This window comes from Nomascus leucogenys, chromosome 14 (genome assembly GCF_006542625.1).
Source record: "Nomascus leucogenys isolate Asia chromosome 14, Asia_NLE_v1, whole genome shotgun sequence".
In the NCBI taxonomy this organism is placed as follows: Eukaryota; Metazoa; Chordata; class Mammalia; order Primates; family Hylobatidae; genus Nomascus; species Nomascus leucogenys.
The window spans coordinates 86,478,862-86,495,181 of record NC_044394.1 but is presented as its reverse complement, the minus strand read 5'-3'; the positions used below and the strand labels follow the sequence as shown (position 1 = coordinate 86,495,181).

The following is a 16,320-nucleotide window of genomic DNA, read 5'->3' as shown; positions in this document are numbered from 1 at the left end:
AATTTCAGTAGAGGAGTACAGGACAGAGGGAGGGCTGGAACCCTGTGCCCTGGAGGATGGCTGAGGAGAAGGGTGCCACTCTCCCAGATCCTTTGGAAGGAAGAAAACCCTGGCTTCTGCCATCCTCCCTTGGGCCTAGAGGAAACAGGATTAAGTTGCAGGATGCAAAGCGGTGCCTTGAGAGCCACAGAGCTGTGTAACCCCCATGCAAAGGAGCCGCTCAGCCAGGGGCTGTGGAACTCGGAGCGAGTCGGGTGACCACTGAGCCTGTGCCCCTGGGATTCTAGGTGTTGGGGCTGCCACAGTGAGCAAAGCAGACCCAGTCCCTCCCGGGGCAGGGTGGGCTGGCTGGGGGCTGCCGCAGCCTCACCCACCCTCAGGATCCTCTCCTCCACAGGCTCCAGCGCGTGCTTCTGGGCCGAGAGCTGCCTCACCCTGGTGCCCTACACCCTGGTGCGGCCCCATCGACCCGCCCGGCCCCGGCCTGTGCTCTTCGTGCCCAGGGTGGTTGGGAAGATCTTGAGCGAGAAACTGTGCCTCCTCCAAGGGTTTAAGAAGTGCCTGGCAGGTATGCTGTTGCTTGGGAATCCCTCCACCCCTTCCACCTTCCCTCCCTCCCTCCTGCCCTTCCTCCCTCCTCCTTTCCTCCCCCACCACGCACATTCCCACACTCACCTGCTGTGTCCAGATAGTTCAGGATGGAGGTGCAGGGCACAGAGCGGGGCGTGCAGGGTCAGGTTTGTAAAGTGGACACCCTAAGAAGAGCTTCTCCCAGGGCTGGCGGGGTTCACGGGGACAGGGGTGTTTACCATGGGACTCCCTTGGACCCCCATGCAGCTGGTATATGATGGCCCCGTCCGATGTCACCTGCAGAGCACTTGAGCCAGGAGGAGTATGAGGCCTGGAGCCAGAGAGGGGACATCATCCAGGAGGGAGAGGTGTCTGGGGGCCACTGCTGGGTGACCCGCCATGCTGTGGAGTCCCTCATGGAAAAGGTGAGGGCAAAGGCGGGGTGGGCAGGGGAGCTGTCCTGGGAAGAGTTTCAGGAATGCACAGGAGGGGGATGACATAAAGGTGCAGGGACCGACCTGAGACCTGGGTGACCTTGTCACCAACCTCTGGGCCCCAACACCCAAAACTCATGTCAGCTAGTTAGGATCCACGTGACTGCGGGTGAGGCCTCCCAGCTCCTTGAGTCTCATTGTCCTCAGCTTGGGGGATGTTTAATAGATATTTGTTCGAGAATGAATAAATCCGAGCTAACAACACTGTCCATATGTGAAGGCGCAAACGCATGAAAAGCAGCTCCCCGTGAACCACAGTTTTGTGTCTGCACAGGCACGGGAAGCAGAGTCTGGAATCTGGGCGCCTACCGTAGGGGTTGGTGGAGCTTCATGCCGAGTTCACCTCGTCCCCAGAGCTCACAATTCCTAGATTTTCCCAGTGAAAAATCAAAGGGATGGAAACTCTTAATACTGCACAGCACGCAGCATCATTCAGAAAGCGACAAACTCGGCTGGGCCTGGGGCTCACGCCTGTCATCCCAGCACTTTGGGAACCCGAGGCGGGAGGATCGCTTGAGCCCAGGAGTTTGAGACCAGCCTGAGCAACACAGTGAGACCCTGTCTCTAAAAGAAATTTTTCAACTAAAAAAAATTAAAAAAATAAAAAGAGAAGAAAGTAGCCAGGCACAGTGGCTCATGCCTGTAATCCCCACACTTTGGGAGGCCTAGGCGGGAAGATTGCTTGAGCCCAGGAGTTTAAGACCAGCCTGAGCAACATAGTGAGACACCCGTCTCTACAAAACATTTAAAAGCTAAAAAAATTAAAAGTGGGCCGGGCGCGGTGGCTCACACCTCTAATCCCAGCACTTTGGGAGGCCGAGGCGGGCGGATCACCTGAGGTCAGGAGATTGAGACCATCCTGGCTAGCACTGTGAAACCCTGTCTCTACTAAAAATACAAAAAATTAGCTGGGCGTGGTGGCGGGCACCTGTAGTCCCAGCTACTCGGGAGGCTGAGGCAGGAGAATGGTGTGAACCCAGGAGGTGGAGCTTGCAGTGAGCCAAGATTGTGCCACAGCACTCCAGCCTGGGCAACAGAGTGAGACTCCATCTAAAAAAATAAAGAGAGAGAAGAAAGTGGCAAGCTCTCTTCCCCCATCTCCTCTACAAAATTCAGCTCTGCCCAGCTCCTGCCCTGTCCTCAGCCTGTCCGGAGGGCCCTTCTGACCTGGGCTGAGGCTCCCTTTGCTTCCTCCAAAGCCTGTGATCTTGACTCACTTCTCCCTCTCCCTCTCCCTCCCACAAAGAACACCCACGCCCTCCTGGATGTCCGGCTGGACAGTGTCTGCGCCCTGCACAGGATGGACATCTTCCCCATCGTCATCCACGTCTCTGTCAATGAGAAGATGGCAAAGAAGCTCAAGTAGGTGTACGCTGGGGGCTGGGCAGGGGCTTCGAAGTGGCTTCTGGGCTCCCCCAAAGCCCATGGCAGGTGCCTCTGGAGTGTGCTCTGCGGCTTTCAGGAACCTGAGGCGCTGACAGGGCCATTTCCGCACGACTTCGGGACAAGGGCCCTGCTGATTGCTCATGAAATCCCTGATTTTGGCCGGGCGCAGTGACTCACACTTGTAATCCCAGTACTTTGGGAGGCCAAGGTGGGCAGATCCCCTGAGGTCGGCAGATCCCCTGAGGTCAGCAGTTCGAGACCAGCCTGGCCAACACGGAGAAACCCTGTCTCTATTAAAAATACAAAAACTAGCCAGGTGTGGCGGCAGGCGCCTGTAATCCCAGCTACTCAGGGGGCTGAGCCAGGAGAATCACTTAAACCCAGGAGGTGGAGGTTATGGTGAGCCAAGATCGCGCCACTGCACTCAAGGCACTCAAGTCTGGGTGACAGAGCGAGACTCTGTCTCAAAAACAACAACAACAACTGCTCTGATTTCATGCTTACCAAACAAACTTCATTTCAAATCTGGCTTCTCCGGGATCTTGACACCAGGATGAGAGTGTCTTTTACAGTGGGCAAAAATAGTCTAGTCACTGGAAAATGACATTTCATAATTGAAATTTAAAGTTGTAAATTAACAAATTGGCACTCCCTCCCCCAAGAGCAGCCTGGAGGACCATTGTGGGGCCAGACCCCCACCCAGCTTTAGCTCCACTGACACTCCACACTTACTGGTGCTTGGCTAGCACAATCTAATCCTTGTTGGCTAAGGACAAAAAAAAAACAGTAAAAAAAATTACTTGGTTTTCTGGGGACAGACCGAGATGTCCTGCTACTGTGCCCTTTCTTTTTTTTTTTTTTTTTTTGAGACAGAGTCTCGCTGCCGCCCAGGCTGGAGTGCAGTGGCACGATCTCGGTTCACTGCAGGCTCCGCCCCCCGGAGTTCACGCCATTCTCCTGCCTCAGCCTCCTGAGTAGCTGGGACTACAGGCGCCCGCCACCACGCCCAGCTAATTTTTTGTATTTTTGGTAGAGACGGGGTTTCACTGTGTTAGCCAGGATGGTCTCGATCTCTTGACCTCGTGATCCGCCCGCCTCGGCCTCCCAAAGTGCTGGGATTACAGGCATGAGCCCTGCACCCGGCCTCCTGTGCCCTTTCCACTCCAGGAACCAAGGCTGTGTTCTAGACAACCTGCCTCCCACCACTGGGGCCTGGGGCCTATTTTCTTTACAAGGTCCCCTCAAAGCCAGGCCACCTGTGTTTAGGGGTGTTTGGGTGCATGTCATCACTACCCTAGCCGGGGCTCCTGGGCCCTTGCTCTCCCCTGAGCCCGCCCCACCATCTCTGGCCTGTGCAGGAAGGGCCTACAGCGGTTGGGCACCTCAGAGGAGCAGCTCCTGGAGGCCGCCAGGCAGGAGGAGGGAGACCTGGACCGGGCGCCCTGTCTATACAGCAGCCTGGCTCCTGACGGCTGGAGCGACCTGGACGGCCTGCTCAGCTGTGTCCGCCAGGCCATTGCCGACGAGCAGAAGAAGGTGGTGTGGACGGAACAGAGCCCCCGATGATGCACCGTGCCCCTTCCCAGGACTGTGGGGGCCTCTGTGTGCCTGTTAATGCAGTCCTGTTCCTCAGCCCAGGCCCTCTTGGCACAGCTGTGGGCTCCTTGGCACATGGAGGCCAGCTCTCCCCACTGGCTGGGGTCTAACCTTGAAGCCTCACCACGTGCAGGTCGCACACGGTGAAGCCACTCGTAACTGCACACTTTTCTGTGGAAACATCTTCACCCTTCACCAGGCTTGGCATGGTCTGAACTGGAAACCCTGAGAATGTTTCTGCAGTGGGACAGGAGGGACATCTTCCCATGCCTTCCCTAGAACTGGAGGCCCCGGACCTCTCTGGAAAACCGCCTGTCTGCAGGCCCAATTCAAATCTATGGGGGCTGCACTTCCCTTTTACATTTTGATGTGTCAAAGGCTTTTGGAGTGACCAAAAGCACAGAGGCAGCGGGTGGTCCCCAAGATCGCTGCCACCCTTGCCCGGGGCAGAGGCACAAGCCCACATATGCTGTGACCCTGGCCACCTTTTCTCAGCTTCTGAGGCTGCGATGCCTCAGGAACTCCAGTTTACAGAGACCAGTGTGTTTACTTTAAATAAAGCCTCTGGGTGGTGGAGACGGTACTTTCAGTGGGTCTGTGCCCCGTGGCCTCTGCCCGTTCGGTGGAGGTGTCCCAGAGAAGCCTGGCACCAGTACCCCTGTACAAGGCCCAGCAGACTCTGCCTTCCCCTGACCTGGCTTTGCACCCCAGCCCTTCTTGGGCCAAACATCTTTACTCCACCTTCAGGGCTTGGGGAGGACCCAGGTCCCTCAGCACCTGGCCTTGCCCGTGCCTCCTGGGGCTGTTGCAGACTGAATGTCATTTTGACAGCAGTGTCCAAGAATCAGGAAGCCGTTCTAGAATTCAGGTTGGTATCATCATAAACAAGTGCAGAAAAAGAACTTCTGTATATTTTACTAAAATAAAAAGCTTTTACAATAGTTGGCCTGTGGCTTCCTCCAGCCCACCCCAGTATGGAGTGATGGGGAGGGAAGGGCAAGGGGAGGCCACCCACTCAAGGACGCGCTCTCTCCTTCGAGGGGTGTCCAGGCCAGGCTTCTGCTCCCGAGGTGAGTGGAGGCAGGGCAGGAACGGCTCATTCTCCCAGCAATGCCAACATCACCCAAGAATTAACCCAAGCCCAAGGACGCGCATTGCCACCCAGCAACGCCAGTGTTACCGAAGAATTAACCCAAGCCAGAGGACGGGCATTGCCATGCCTTCATCTTCGGACACTCTCAAAAAAGATGAGCTTCTGCCCACAAACACCACAGGTTCAAGCTCATCACTCAGGAAGCCTGCCGCCAATCAGCTGAAACCCGCCTGGGGAACAGGTACTTGACCGTGGGGCAAAACAGAAGCAGCAGAAACCTGCCCAAAGGTCACTCAAAGGCTTCCTCTAGGCCAGACGCTGGTAAGAGCCAGGCGCCGTGCTCCCAGGTGAGTGTGGGTGGGACTTGCATACTGCCCACGTGGCACCGAAGCCCCTGCCTGCTCTCTGTGAAGGGCTCAGAAGTATCTGTGGCTGCCAAAGCCTGAAGAGGCCTCAGGCCTCCCATCTGCAGGTCCCCAAACTAAGCCAGAAAACAAGACTCCCTTGTCATGGGCTGGGGGTGCTGCCCTGTCCGCAGACCCCGCATGTCTAGAATTCCCGTGCCGGGACGTGGTTCAGACACAAGGACAGCTGTGTCCCCTGCCATGACGGCAGTGCCCCTGGTGGTGGAGGGGCTGGGCACATGCTCTTGTCCCCCTCCAGGCAATGGCAGGAGTGACCCCACAGGAAGGAAGAACCCTCCTTGGACGGGAGTGCGGGCGGAAGGGCTGTTGTCACTACTCCCTAGTCTGCCGGCCACACGGACATGTGTGGGATGTGTCTGGGACATGTCTGGGATGTGTGCACAGGCCTCCTGGGATGGTCACAGCTCATTGTGGAGGGGCTGGCACTGGGGAGAGAGCTTCTCCTCCAGGACGCCGTCGGGGGCACACACCCAGGGGTCGTGGGTGTCCCACTGCCACTTGGCCAGCTGGGCCCGAAGCATCTCCAGAACCTGAGCAAAGCGTGGGTCGGCGGCCAGGTTCTGGGTCTCATGGGGGTCCCGGCTCTGGTCGTAGAGCTCCCAGCGCGCCCGGTAGTAGTAATGACGGAGGTCCTTGTACCAGCGCGTGGGCTGACCGGCTGTGGTGCGGTTCAGGAGGTCCTGGAAGGTGGGTGAGACATAGAAGTCCTGGTCGATGGGAAAGGGCATCTTGAAGTTGAGGTTGTGCACGAGGCGGAAGTTCCGGTGCTGCACGGAGCGCATGGGGTAAGACATGGTGACCTCGTGGTGGCTCTGGCTGCCGAAGACGGTGGCCCAGAGGGGCTCGGCTTCCAGCGCCGGCAGGAGGGACCGGCCAGTGAGGTGGATGGTCTTCGAGCCAAAGATGGCGTAGCTGGGGTACGGGATCGAGAACCAATCCAAGATGGTGGGCGTGAGGTCTGGAAGGGACGCGGCATCTCAGAGCAGCAGAGCCCTCAGCACACAGGAGCTGCCCTCGGAAGGGCCGAACCTGTGCCACTCTGGGCGGCTACCTTCTCCAATCCAATCAGCAGCGGGAGGTGCCTTGTCGAGCCGACACCTCTCACCGCCACGGCATCTCTCTGGGCCGTGGTGCCTTGAATGGTATAACAAGAGGCCCTGATTCGGTGACATTTAGGATCCTTCTAAAATCCTATGGACCAGAAAAGAAGTCTCCTTTTCGGTACCTTGTCTACTCCAGTCCTGTGGTGGGTGTGGCCACAGTGCTCCTGGCTCATAATTTGGGGCCAGAGAGAGATGATGTGGGCCACGAGCTCGGAGGGAAAGGGAACCTGAGTTTGCTGCTGTCCCGGGCCCACCCCACCTGGAGGCTCTGCCAGGCAGTGGGCAGGACACAAGAGCCTCTGCCCTGTGCCAAAGGGCTCACCCCGAGCCCCTCACAAAGTCTTCCTGCACCCATGTCTTTGTCTGCACGTCCATAACATGGGACTAGATGTCCTAGGTCTTTTTAGAAATGGGCAGGGTCATGAGGTGCTTTGGGTCCCCCAGGAAGGCAGGATGGGGTGCACAGATGCTCAGAGAGGGGTCCCCAGGCCCACAGTATCAGCAAAACCTGGGAACTTGTCAGACATGCAAATTCTTGAGCCCGCCAAGATCTTCTGAATCGGACACCCTGGGGTTTGCAATCTGGAGATTAACAAGCATCCCAGGTGATTCTGAGGCTCATTGGAGGTAGGCGGGGAAAAGGCAATGGTTTTGAAAGCAGCAGGATCCAAGCGAGAATCCTAGCTTAGTGCTTACCAGCTGTGCAATCCTGAGCAGCTCTCTGAGCCTCATTCTTTTCCTCTGTGGAGTGCGAGTGACAGTCCCTTCCTCAGCCAGATTATATGGGAGGCACATTAGGTAATGGGTGTGGAGCAGCATCTGACAGGTCGTGGCCTGGTCCCAGATCCACTCCCACCCCTTTCCTGACGGAGACAGAGGCATACCTAGGAGGCTCACGTAGGCCTCGCTGACTTGGCCCCAGCGTTTTGGGTGCTCCGGGGATGACACCAGTAAGGGTTCAGCAGTGCCCGGCCAGTACAGGTTGGTCCTGCCGCTGGGGAAGGGGATCCCATTGTCAGACGTGAAGATCACCAGTGTGTCGTTCAGGACACCGGCGTCACGCAGCTCCTGGAGCACCAGTCCAACTCCTGTGGTGAGGGGCGGGGAAGCAGAGCTCAGCCGCAGACACGCAGGGAGGCACTGGGTGTGTGCAGACCCACCCGCTGCTTCATCCGGCCGCTGGGCTCCGGCGCTTTCTGGATTTGAAAGCACCCTGTAGTTCTTCCCACTGGCCTTGGCTCTTGCCCAGCTCCGCCCAGCTCCCATTCCCTGAGCAGGCCTCGAATGGGCCTCCAGGGACTCCAGCCATCCCTTGGCACTTCTGTGTCACCCCCAGGCAGCTGCTCCCCGGTGCCCACTGGCTTCTGAGTTCTCTGGAATCTCGTGTCTGTCCCATGGAGCAATAGGGCAGGGGCCAGAAGACAAGGTTTCCTCTGCACCCACTCCTTCCCAGGTCACTAAGAATTAACGGCGCCAACAGGGAAATGGCAAAGGTCCCGACCTCCTGTCGTGGGTTAAATGGTGACCCCCGACCCCAAAAGACATGTGTGCTGGAATCTGTGAAGGGGCCTTGTTTGGAAAGGGGAACTTCGCAAATAAAGATCCTGGGACAAAATCATCCTGAAGTGCGCAGGTAGGCCCTAAACCCGACGGGGTCCTTATAAGAAGCGGAAACAGGCCGGGCGCGGTGCCTCACACCTGTAATCCCAGCACTTTGGGAGGCTGAGGCAGGCGGATCACGAGGTCAGGAGTTCAAGACCAGCCTGGCCAATATGGTGAAACCCTGTCTCTACCAAAAATATAAAAACTAGCTGGGCGTGGTGCGTGCGATTGCAGTCCTAGCTACTCTGGAGGATGAGACAGAAGAATCGCTTGAACCCGGGAGGCGGTGGTTGTAGTGAGCCAAGATTGCGCCACTGTACTCCCGCCTGGGTGACACAGAGAGACTCGGTCTCAAAAAAAAAAAAAAAAAAAAAAAGAAGTGGAGACACAGACAGAAGAGGAGACACAGGAAAAAAGGCCGTGTGAAGGCTTCAGCAGGGATGGGGGTGATGCTGTCGCCAGCCCAGCAACGCCGAGCGCTGGCACAGCCCCCAGAAGCTGGAAGAGGAAAGGCAGGGTCTCCGCTAGACCTTCAGGGGAGCATGGCCCTGCTGACACCTTGATTTCAAACTTTTGGCCTCCCCAACTGTGAGAGTACAAATTTTGGTTGCTGTAAGCCATCCAGTTTATCGTGCTTTTTAGGACAACCACAAAAAACTCACATACCTCAAGTTCTCCATCTGCATATGCTAAGGAACTCCAAACCCCCAAATCTGACCCAGGTCCTGTGGCTGGAAGTATCTGAAGTCTTCACGCAACCTCTGGGGTACCCGAAGGCCCCAGCCCAGGAGCAGTTCCACATCAGGGCAGCCCCGGGGGTGGGTCCTGATGCCACCCACAGGCCCCTCCTCTCAATGTGGGCTCTGCCAGCTGTAGCACAGGGCCTGCCACACTGGGACCCTCACTCACACTCTGCTGTGACCTGACTGAGAGGGCACTGGCCCAGGATGGGGGACCCAGGCCGTGGCACCCCCTCCAGTGCCCGGTTCTGCAAGCCCACCTTGGTCCATGCGGCCGATGGTGGTGTACTGAGCGGCCAGGTCGGCTCGGGCTGCCGGGGTGTTGGGGACGAAGTAAGGCACCTGGGGCAGGCGGTGGGGAGCCAGGCTTAGAACAGACAGACTGGGGGAGCGGTGTCCAGCCTTCTCCCCGGAGCCTCCTGCAAGTGGATTAGCCCAGAACAGCCTCACTCTGGACCACCCCGTCTCTCTGCGGTTGTCTCTCTGTGGCCCCGAGGATGGGAACCTGAACCTGACTTGGTCAGAGCGTCTTTCTTCATCATCTAGGGCCAGGGCTGCAAGCTCGTAGGAGGCCAGGGTCCCCGACCCAGGGCTGATGGGAGTCCTGAAACGCGGGAGGGGCCGTCCTACCAGCACGTCCAGTGGGTCGTAGGCCTGGGGGGTCCAGTCTGGGATACGACCCATGCCGCTCTCTCCGTTGCCAAACTTCTCACAGAAGGTTCCGTACTGGGGCTGGGAGTGCCCACAGCGGTGGGGGTCATGGAAGGCGACGTAGAGGAAGAAAGGCCTGCACAGGAGGCGGCTCACTGACAAGGCTGCGGGGCCATTGCCACTGGCACAGGAGGCCCCTCGGCTCTGCCTCCTCCTCTGTATCTGGAAGTCAACCTGCGACCCTCACTGCCTCAGTTTCCCCACGTCCCTTCTCCCTCTGACCAAGCTAATTTGAGTACCTGGAACCTACTCCCCTGCCCCCATTCCAGCCACGTGGGGGCCCATGCATCCCGCCTGAAGGCTCCAGGCTGTGCTCTGGGACCAGCCGCCAGGGGCAAGGGGCAGGGGCCCTGACTCGTACCGGTCGTCCTGAGTCTGCAGGAATTTCCGGACGAGCAGCTTAATTCTAGTGATGTTCCGCCCCACCTGGAGGACGGAGCCGTTCTCCTCTGTGTAAGCAAAGTCAAACGGGTACACGGTCTCCGGCCCCACGTGCTTCTTCCCGATGATGCCTGGGCAGGAAGAGAGACCTGTCCAGAGTCCCTTCAGTCTCCCAGCCCCTTCTGCTCCCTTCTCTGCCCCTCTCAGCCCTAAGCGCACTGTAGGTTCTGGTGGACACACAGCCCAGCCAGGAGACCCAGGCCCAGATCCTTTGGAACAAGAGCTAAGGGCAGGCCACAGGGGCTGAGGGTGCCTTGGGACAAAGTGCCGAACCTCCTGGGCTCTGGCCTGGCCTCTGTGCCTCACCCCACGCCCTGTCCTCGGCACAGGGTCCTCACCTGTGCGCACACCAGCTTGGCTGAGCAGCAGCGGCAGGCTCCGCACCTTGTCGAAGGAGTTGAAGTGGTGCACGTCCTGGTGCAGCCCGTACATCCCATTCTGATGCTGCCAGCAAAGGCGCATGAGGTCCAGGGCCCCCAGGCAGCCAGGGCCTGCCTGTCGCACCTGTTCTCCCACGGCCCTCCCATCCCCAGGGGCCTTCTCGGGGCCCTGATTTAGACTTCGAGTGGCCAGCACCCAGAGAGACTGCCTGTACCTCCCACTCCCTGCCCAATAGGCCCATGGGTCCCTCCCCTGAAAGGAGGACTTCGCAAGAAAGAAGGGGACCTGGAGGGCGTGCACCGGCACGAGGGTGGCCTTGATGTTCTTTTTGCGTATCTGTACTTTTGAACTCTTCTGTTATGATCACACATTACAGAGTGAAAAAGGCCCAGGCCTCGTTTTATTACCTAGTTATTTTATGTTGTAAAAGATATTGTACATTTTAAAAACTCAGACTGCCGGCCGGGCGTGGTGGCTCATGCCTGTAATCCCAGCACTTTGGGAGGCCGAGGCAGGTGGATCACGAGGTCAGGAGATCGAGACCCGCCTGGCCAACATGGTGAAACCTCGTCTCTACTAAAAATACAAAAATTAGCTGGGCATGGTGGCGGGCGCCTGTAGTCCCAGCTACTCAGGAGGCTGAGGTAGGAGAATGGCTTGAACCTGGGAGGTGGAGGTTGCAGTGAGCTGAGATGGCACCACTGCACTCCATCCTGGGCAACAGAGTGAGACTAAAAGAATAAGTGTTCTTAAACACCCATGTTCATAGCAGCTTTATTCACAACAGCCAAAGGGTAGCAGCAACCCAAGTGCCCACTGATGGATGAATATGGAGAAGCAAAATGCGGGGCCCATCCATCCACTGGAATATGACTCAGTCCTAAAGAGGAGGGAAGTTCTGACTCGTGCTGCACCATATGGTTAACCCTGAGGACATTGTGCTGAGTGAAGTAAGGACACAAAAGGGGGCCCGGGCACGGTGGCTCACACCTGTAATCCCAGCACTTTGGGAGGTCGAGGCGGGCAGATCACTTGAGGCCAGGAGTTCGAAACCAGCCTGACGAACATGATGAAACCCCATCTCTACTAAAAATACAAAAATTAGACAGGCCTGGTGGTGCACACCTGTAATCCCAGCTACTTGGGAGGCTGAGGCAGGAGAATCGCTGGAACCTGGGAGGCAGAGGCTGCAGTGAGCCGAGATCGCACCACTGCACTCCAGCCTGGGTGACAGAGTGAGACTCCATCTCAAAAAAAAAAAAAAAAGGACTAGTCCTGTGCGATTCCACTCTTATGTGGCCCCTGGAGCAGTCAGATTCATAGAGACAGGGGATGGGGAGGGAGAATGTGGAGCTGGTGTTTCATGGGACAGAGCTTCTGTTTGGGAAGATGGAAAAGTTCTGGAGATGGATGGTGGTGATGGCTGCACAACACTGTGAATGCACTTACTGCCCTGGAACTGTGTGCTGAAAAATGGCTAAGATGGGATCGCTGATGTTTGTGCATTTTACCACAGTAAAATAGGAGCGTGTGTGCCCTAACGGCGGCCGCTCCCTGCACCGCGGCGCTCCTGGGACACTGTGGCGATGGCGGTTCACACTGAGTGAGCCCACCAGGCCTCGTACTAAGTGTTTACATACGAAGCATTAGCCCCGCCAATCCCCGTAACTAGAGTGGCATCTCATTATACCCACTGTCTTACAGATGAGGAAACTGAGGCACAGGGAGGTAGGTTACTTGCTCAAGGTCACACACAGCAGTGGAGCCAGGGCTGGCGGGTGAGTCGGAGCCCCTAGTCTGCACTCGTGGCCAAAGGCTGTGCCTCCTCCTGGAGGTGGGAGGGAAAGTGGGCAACACCCCCCAGGAGCCCAGGGATGGGAGACGTGGCAGAGGCCTGGGCCCCGGACGCAGGCTGTCTACTCCCTGCCCACCCCCTCCTCCCGCCCCTTGCACCTCACCTGGGGCAGGCCAGTGAGGAGGCTGGCGCGGCTGGGAGAGCAGCTGCTGACCGAGGTGAAGGCGTTGCGGAAGAGGAGGCTGCGGCGGGCCAAGGCGTCCAGGTGCGGGGTGGCGATGGCACTGTTGTTGTACGCGCCACTCTCAAAGCCTCCGTCATCCGCTGTGTAAGGTGGGAGACAGACAGCACACCGTCGGCTGTGGTCATGAGAAACAGCACTGAGAGTGAGGGAGGCTGGGGCTGTGATGCCAGGAGGAGAGATACCCATGTGGGCATGGTACTGGCTCAGCGTGAATACTCAGCGCGAAACGCTATCGTGACAGAGCACTTCATTACCTAGGAGGTATGACACCCGAGTGGGTACATCAGGCAAGCACGGTATCAGAGGGCATGTTAGCAGGTCTGATACTTGAGGGTGGGTTTGTTAGCAGGCAGGCATGTATCCAGAAGACCCCATACCCACTGGGTATGTTAGCAAGAAGGCATGGTACCTAGTAGGCACAATACCTGGTGGGTATATCAGCAAGTAGGAATGGTGCCCAGCAGGCATGATACCCGGTGGGTATGTTAGCAGGTGGCATGGTATGGAGGCTGGACTGATACCCGGTGGGTATGTTAGCAGGTGGGCATGGTATGGAGGCTGGACTGATACCCGGTGGGTGGCATGGTATGGAGGCTGGACTGATACCCGGTGGGTATGTTGCAGGTGGGCATGGTATGGAGGCTGGACTGATAGATGGTGGGTATGTTAGCAGGTGGGCATGGTATGGAGGCTGGACTGATAGATGGTGGGTATAGGCAGGTAGGCATGGTACCCAGGCAGGCCTGATACCCGGTGGGTATGTTGGCAGGCAGGCATGGTATCCAAGTGGGCATGATAAGCAGGCATCATACCACAATAAGCTTGATGATACCCTAAGCAGGCATGATACCCAGTGGGTATGTTGGCAGGTGGGCAGGGTACACAGGCTGGACTGATAGCTGGTGGGTATAAGCAGATGCGCATGGTACCCAGGCAGGCCTGGTACCTGCGTAGGTATGTTAGTAGGCAGGCATGGTACCCGAGTGGGCAAGATACTCATGCAAGCATGATATCCCAACAAGCTTGATGATACCCCAGCAGGCACGCTACCTGGGTGGGCATGTTAGCCGGCTAGGCATTTAGGCAGACAGCGGCTGAATGCGTGGCCACAGAACTGCTGGGCAATTCTGGGCTCAGCGGCAACTGTAGGGGGCAGAGGGCAGGAGAGCCTCGCCCAGGGTGCATCTAAAGATCTATGTGTGTGCGTCCCACCACTGCTTCTCACTGATGCCATCTCAAAGGCCTAGTGACCTTGCAGGTTGTCTATTTCAACCCTTCATCCTACGCAAAGCAGCCGAGGCCCAGAAAGGTGAGGTGCAGTGCCCAAGGCCACACACTGGGCAGCGGGAAACGGGGACAGGCCGCTGAACTCCTACAACCACACCAAGCTTCTTCCCCCTGCTCTGGAGTAGAGGACACTGGGGGCACCACAGGAGAGGCTGGTGGGAACCCCCAGGACCAACACTTTCCCCAGCTCCCTCAGAGGCAATGTGGTCCATGGACAGAGGAGGCTGGGCACCTTCCAGTTGGGCTGCTATCCTCCACCCCACAGTACCCACGGGGTGTGAGCACATGGCAGCCAGGTAAACCTGGAGGGAGAGCGGGATGGGCTGTGCTCCGTACCCGCAGGCCAGGAAGAAAGCTGCCCTTCTCCCTCAGCACTTGGCTGTGGGCCTGCTGTGGTCTGAACTGTGTCCTCCCAGAATTCACATGCTGAAGCCCTAACGCCAACATCACTGTATCTGGAGACAGGGTCCTTAATTAAGGATAAATGAATCATAAGGATGAGACCCTGATCTGACAGGACTATGGACTTACAGGAAAAGAGAGAGAGGGCCAGGTACACTGTTTCATGCCTGTAAGCCCAGCACCCGGGAGGCCAAGGCAGGAAGATCGCTTGAGCCCAGGAGTTCAAGACCAGCCTGGGCAACACAGTGAGACCTTGTCTCTACAAAAAATACAAAAATTAGCCGGGCATGGTGATGTGCACTTGAGGTCCCAGCTACTTGGGAGGCTGAGGCAGGAGTATCACTTGAGCTTGGGAGGTTGAGGCTGCAGTGAGCTGTGATTGTGCTACTGCACTCCAGCCTGGGTGACAGAGTGAGACGCTGTCACACACACACACACACACACGCACACACACACACACAAAAGAAAAGAAAAGAAAGAAAGGATAAAGGAAAAGGAAGTGACACCACCCCCATCCACTTGTCATGTGAGGAAACAGCGAGAGGGTGACCACCTGTAAGCCGAAAGTGGACCCTCACTGGAACCCAACCGAGCTGGCACCCTGACCTTGGGTTTTCAGCCCACAGAATTGTGAGAAATACATTTCTGTTTAAGCCGATCCATGGCAGTCCGTGCTAAGAAAGGCTCTAGCCCAGTGGCCGCATAGCCTGGGCTTTGAAAGCCTCCTGTAGGAGTCCTGATCCGCAGATGAGGGTCCATGCAGATTCTCTGCTGTGTTTCTGGGAGGCGAGGAGTTGGCAGGAGAGCTGTTTATGTTACAGTGCGCCGAACCCCCGCCCAGAGACCACAAAATTAATCAGAAAGAGGGCAACTGGCAGGGCGCCAGACCTCAAAAGGGGAAAGAATCGCAGGCCTTGGGTTTGGCCTTGTCACTTGTCATGAGCCAGAGCCTTGATTACCCAAACCGGAAGTCTTGTGAGCAGCACGGTGCTTGCTCTGGAAGAACCTGGGGTTTCTGAGAGGGACTGGGGTTGGGGGAGACGGTGGTGGGTGGGTGGTGGAGGGCTGTGCCCTTGGGACAAGGCAAAAGACAGCTGAGCCACAGGCTCTGGGGTCGGAAACGATTACAGCGGGGCGGGGATGAGAGCCAGGAGGGCACCCTGTCTGCAGTCTCTGGGGACCTGAGCACCAGCCTCTCCTCTGGGATCCCCTCCCGAGAGGGATCTGAGATCCGTGGACCCCTGAGCCCTGGCTGGGCAGGGTCAGAGGAGGGTGGGACAGGCGGCAGGAGGTAAGTGTAGGGGTGCTGGATGCTGGGGCTCACCCCTCCAGCCCTTGCTGCCCTCTCTGGGGAGACACCCATGAAGAGTCTGGGGGCAGCACAGAGAGGAGGACGAGAGGGAATGTCAGTGGAGGACACAAGGGCAGGGCACACTAGGGTCAGCATTGACCACGGGTGGGGAGGAGGCCAGTGGCCACTTCCCCGGGCCACAGCAGGTGGGCGTGGGGGGGCGGGGCCGGCACTCACCGAGGAGCAGCAGTGCGTTCCGGGGACGCGCCCGGCAGAGCCCCAGGACTAGCAGCAGCGCGCAGCAGGCGGGCCCGGGGCGGTGCATGGCGGCGGCGTCTGGGGCTCAGGATCGGGATCCGGCTCCGGCTCTGGTCTCCCGCTCGGCCCTGCCCCCCTGCCCCGCCCCCGGTCACGTGCGCGCCAGACCCCGCCCCGGCCTGTCCCCGGCGATTCCTGCGGACCCAGCTGCGGCGGCGGCGCCAGGAGAGCCTAAGCTGCAACGCCGAGTGGGTGAGTCCGTGGCCCGCGAGGGCGGCGAGCAGGGACCAGGGGCACAGGGTGCGGACAGTGGCCGGGGTCGCCCGGGGCAGCCGACGCGGGGGCCAGCGCGGAGTCCGAAAGTGCGGGGGCCTCCCGTGGGGACCACTCCCCCGCCGCGTCCCCGCGGCCCTCGGCCTTGCTCTGAGCCTAGGGACTGCGGACGGTCAGGTGGCGCGGGGTCTACTCCGGAGACCCCAGGATCCGGAGCCAGCGGCCTTG

The 16,320-nt window shown here is 58.1% G+C and overlaps 3 protein-coding genes across 14 annotated transcripts in view; 2 read left to right on the top strand and 1 right to left on the bottom strand.

Annotated features, from left to right (window-relative positions):
• The window catches only part of CARD14 (caspase recruitment domain family member 14), a 38,748-nt gene extending 33,761 nt beyond the window's left edge, over positions 1-4,987 (top strand). For 5 of the 8 annotated variants that reach the window (XM_030827246.1, XM_030827245.1, XM_030827244.1 and 2 more), the window contains 4 exons: positions 398-568; positions 874-995; positions 2,311-2,426; positions 3,809-4,987. In XM_030827246.1, the coding sequence (XP_030683106.1) occupies positions 398-568; positions 874-995; positions 2,311-2,426; positions 3,809-4,016 (617 nt within the window). In that variant the 3' untranslated portion in view covers positions 4,017-4,987. The other 3 variants (XM_030827248.1, XM_030827250.1, XM_030827249.1) reach the window with 2 other exon arrangements.
• On the bottom strand, positions 4,946-15,972 carry SGSH (N-sulfoglucosamine sulfohydrolase). Of its 2 annotated transcripts, none has more exons than XM_030827252.1 (8): positions 15,799-15,972; positions 12,501-12,661; positions 10,500-10,605; positions 10,082-10,232; positions 9,640-9,796; positions 9,270-9,351; positions 7,552-7,755; positions 4,946-6,522 (listed from the first exon to the last, which is right to left on the bottom strand). In XM_030827252.1, exons 1-8 carry the CDS (start codon positions 15,884-15,886, stop codon positions 5,963-5,965), a joined length of 1,509 nt encoding a protein of 502 aa, XP_030683112.1. In that variant the 5' UTR covers positions 15,887-15,972; the 3' UTR covers positions 4,946-5,962. The 2 variants fall into 2 exon arrangements, with proteins under 2 accessions (XP_030683112.1, XP_030683113.1); XM_030827253.1 differs by lacking the exon at positions 4,946-6,522 and adding an exon at positions 6,559-6,698.
• SLC26A11 (solute carrier family 26 member 11) overlaps positions 15,973-16,320 on the top strand; it is a 31,636-nt gene continuing 31,288 nt past the window's right edge. Inside the window, exon 1 of one of the 4 annotated variants that reach the window (XM_030827239.1) lies at positions 15,973-16,071. The gene's annotated coding sequence lies outside the window, so the exon portion shown is untranslated. The remainder of the gene's footprint in view (positions 16,072-16,320) is intronic. The other 3 variants (XM_030827241.1, XM_030827240.1, XM_030827242.1) reach the window with 3 other exon arrangements.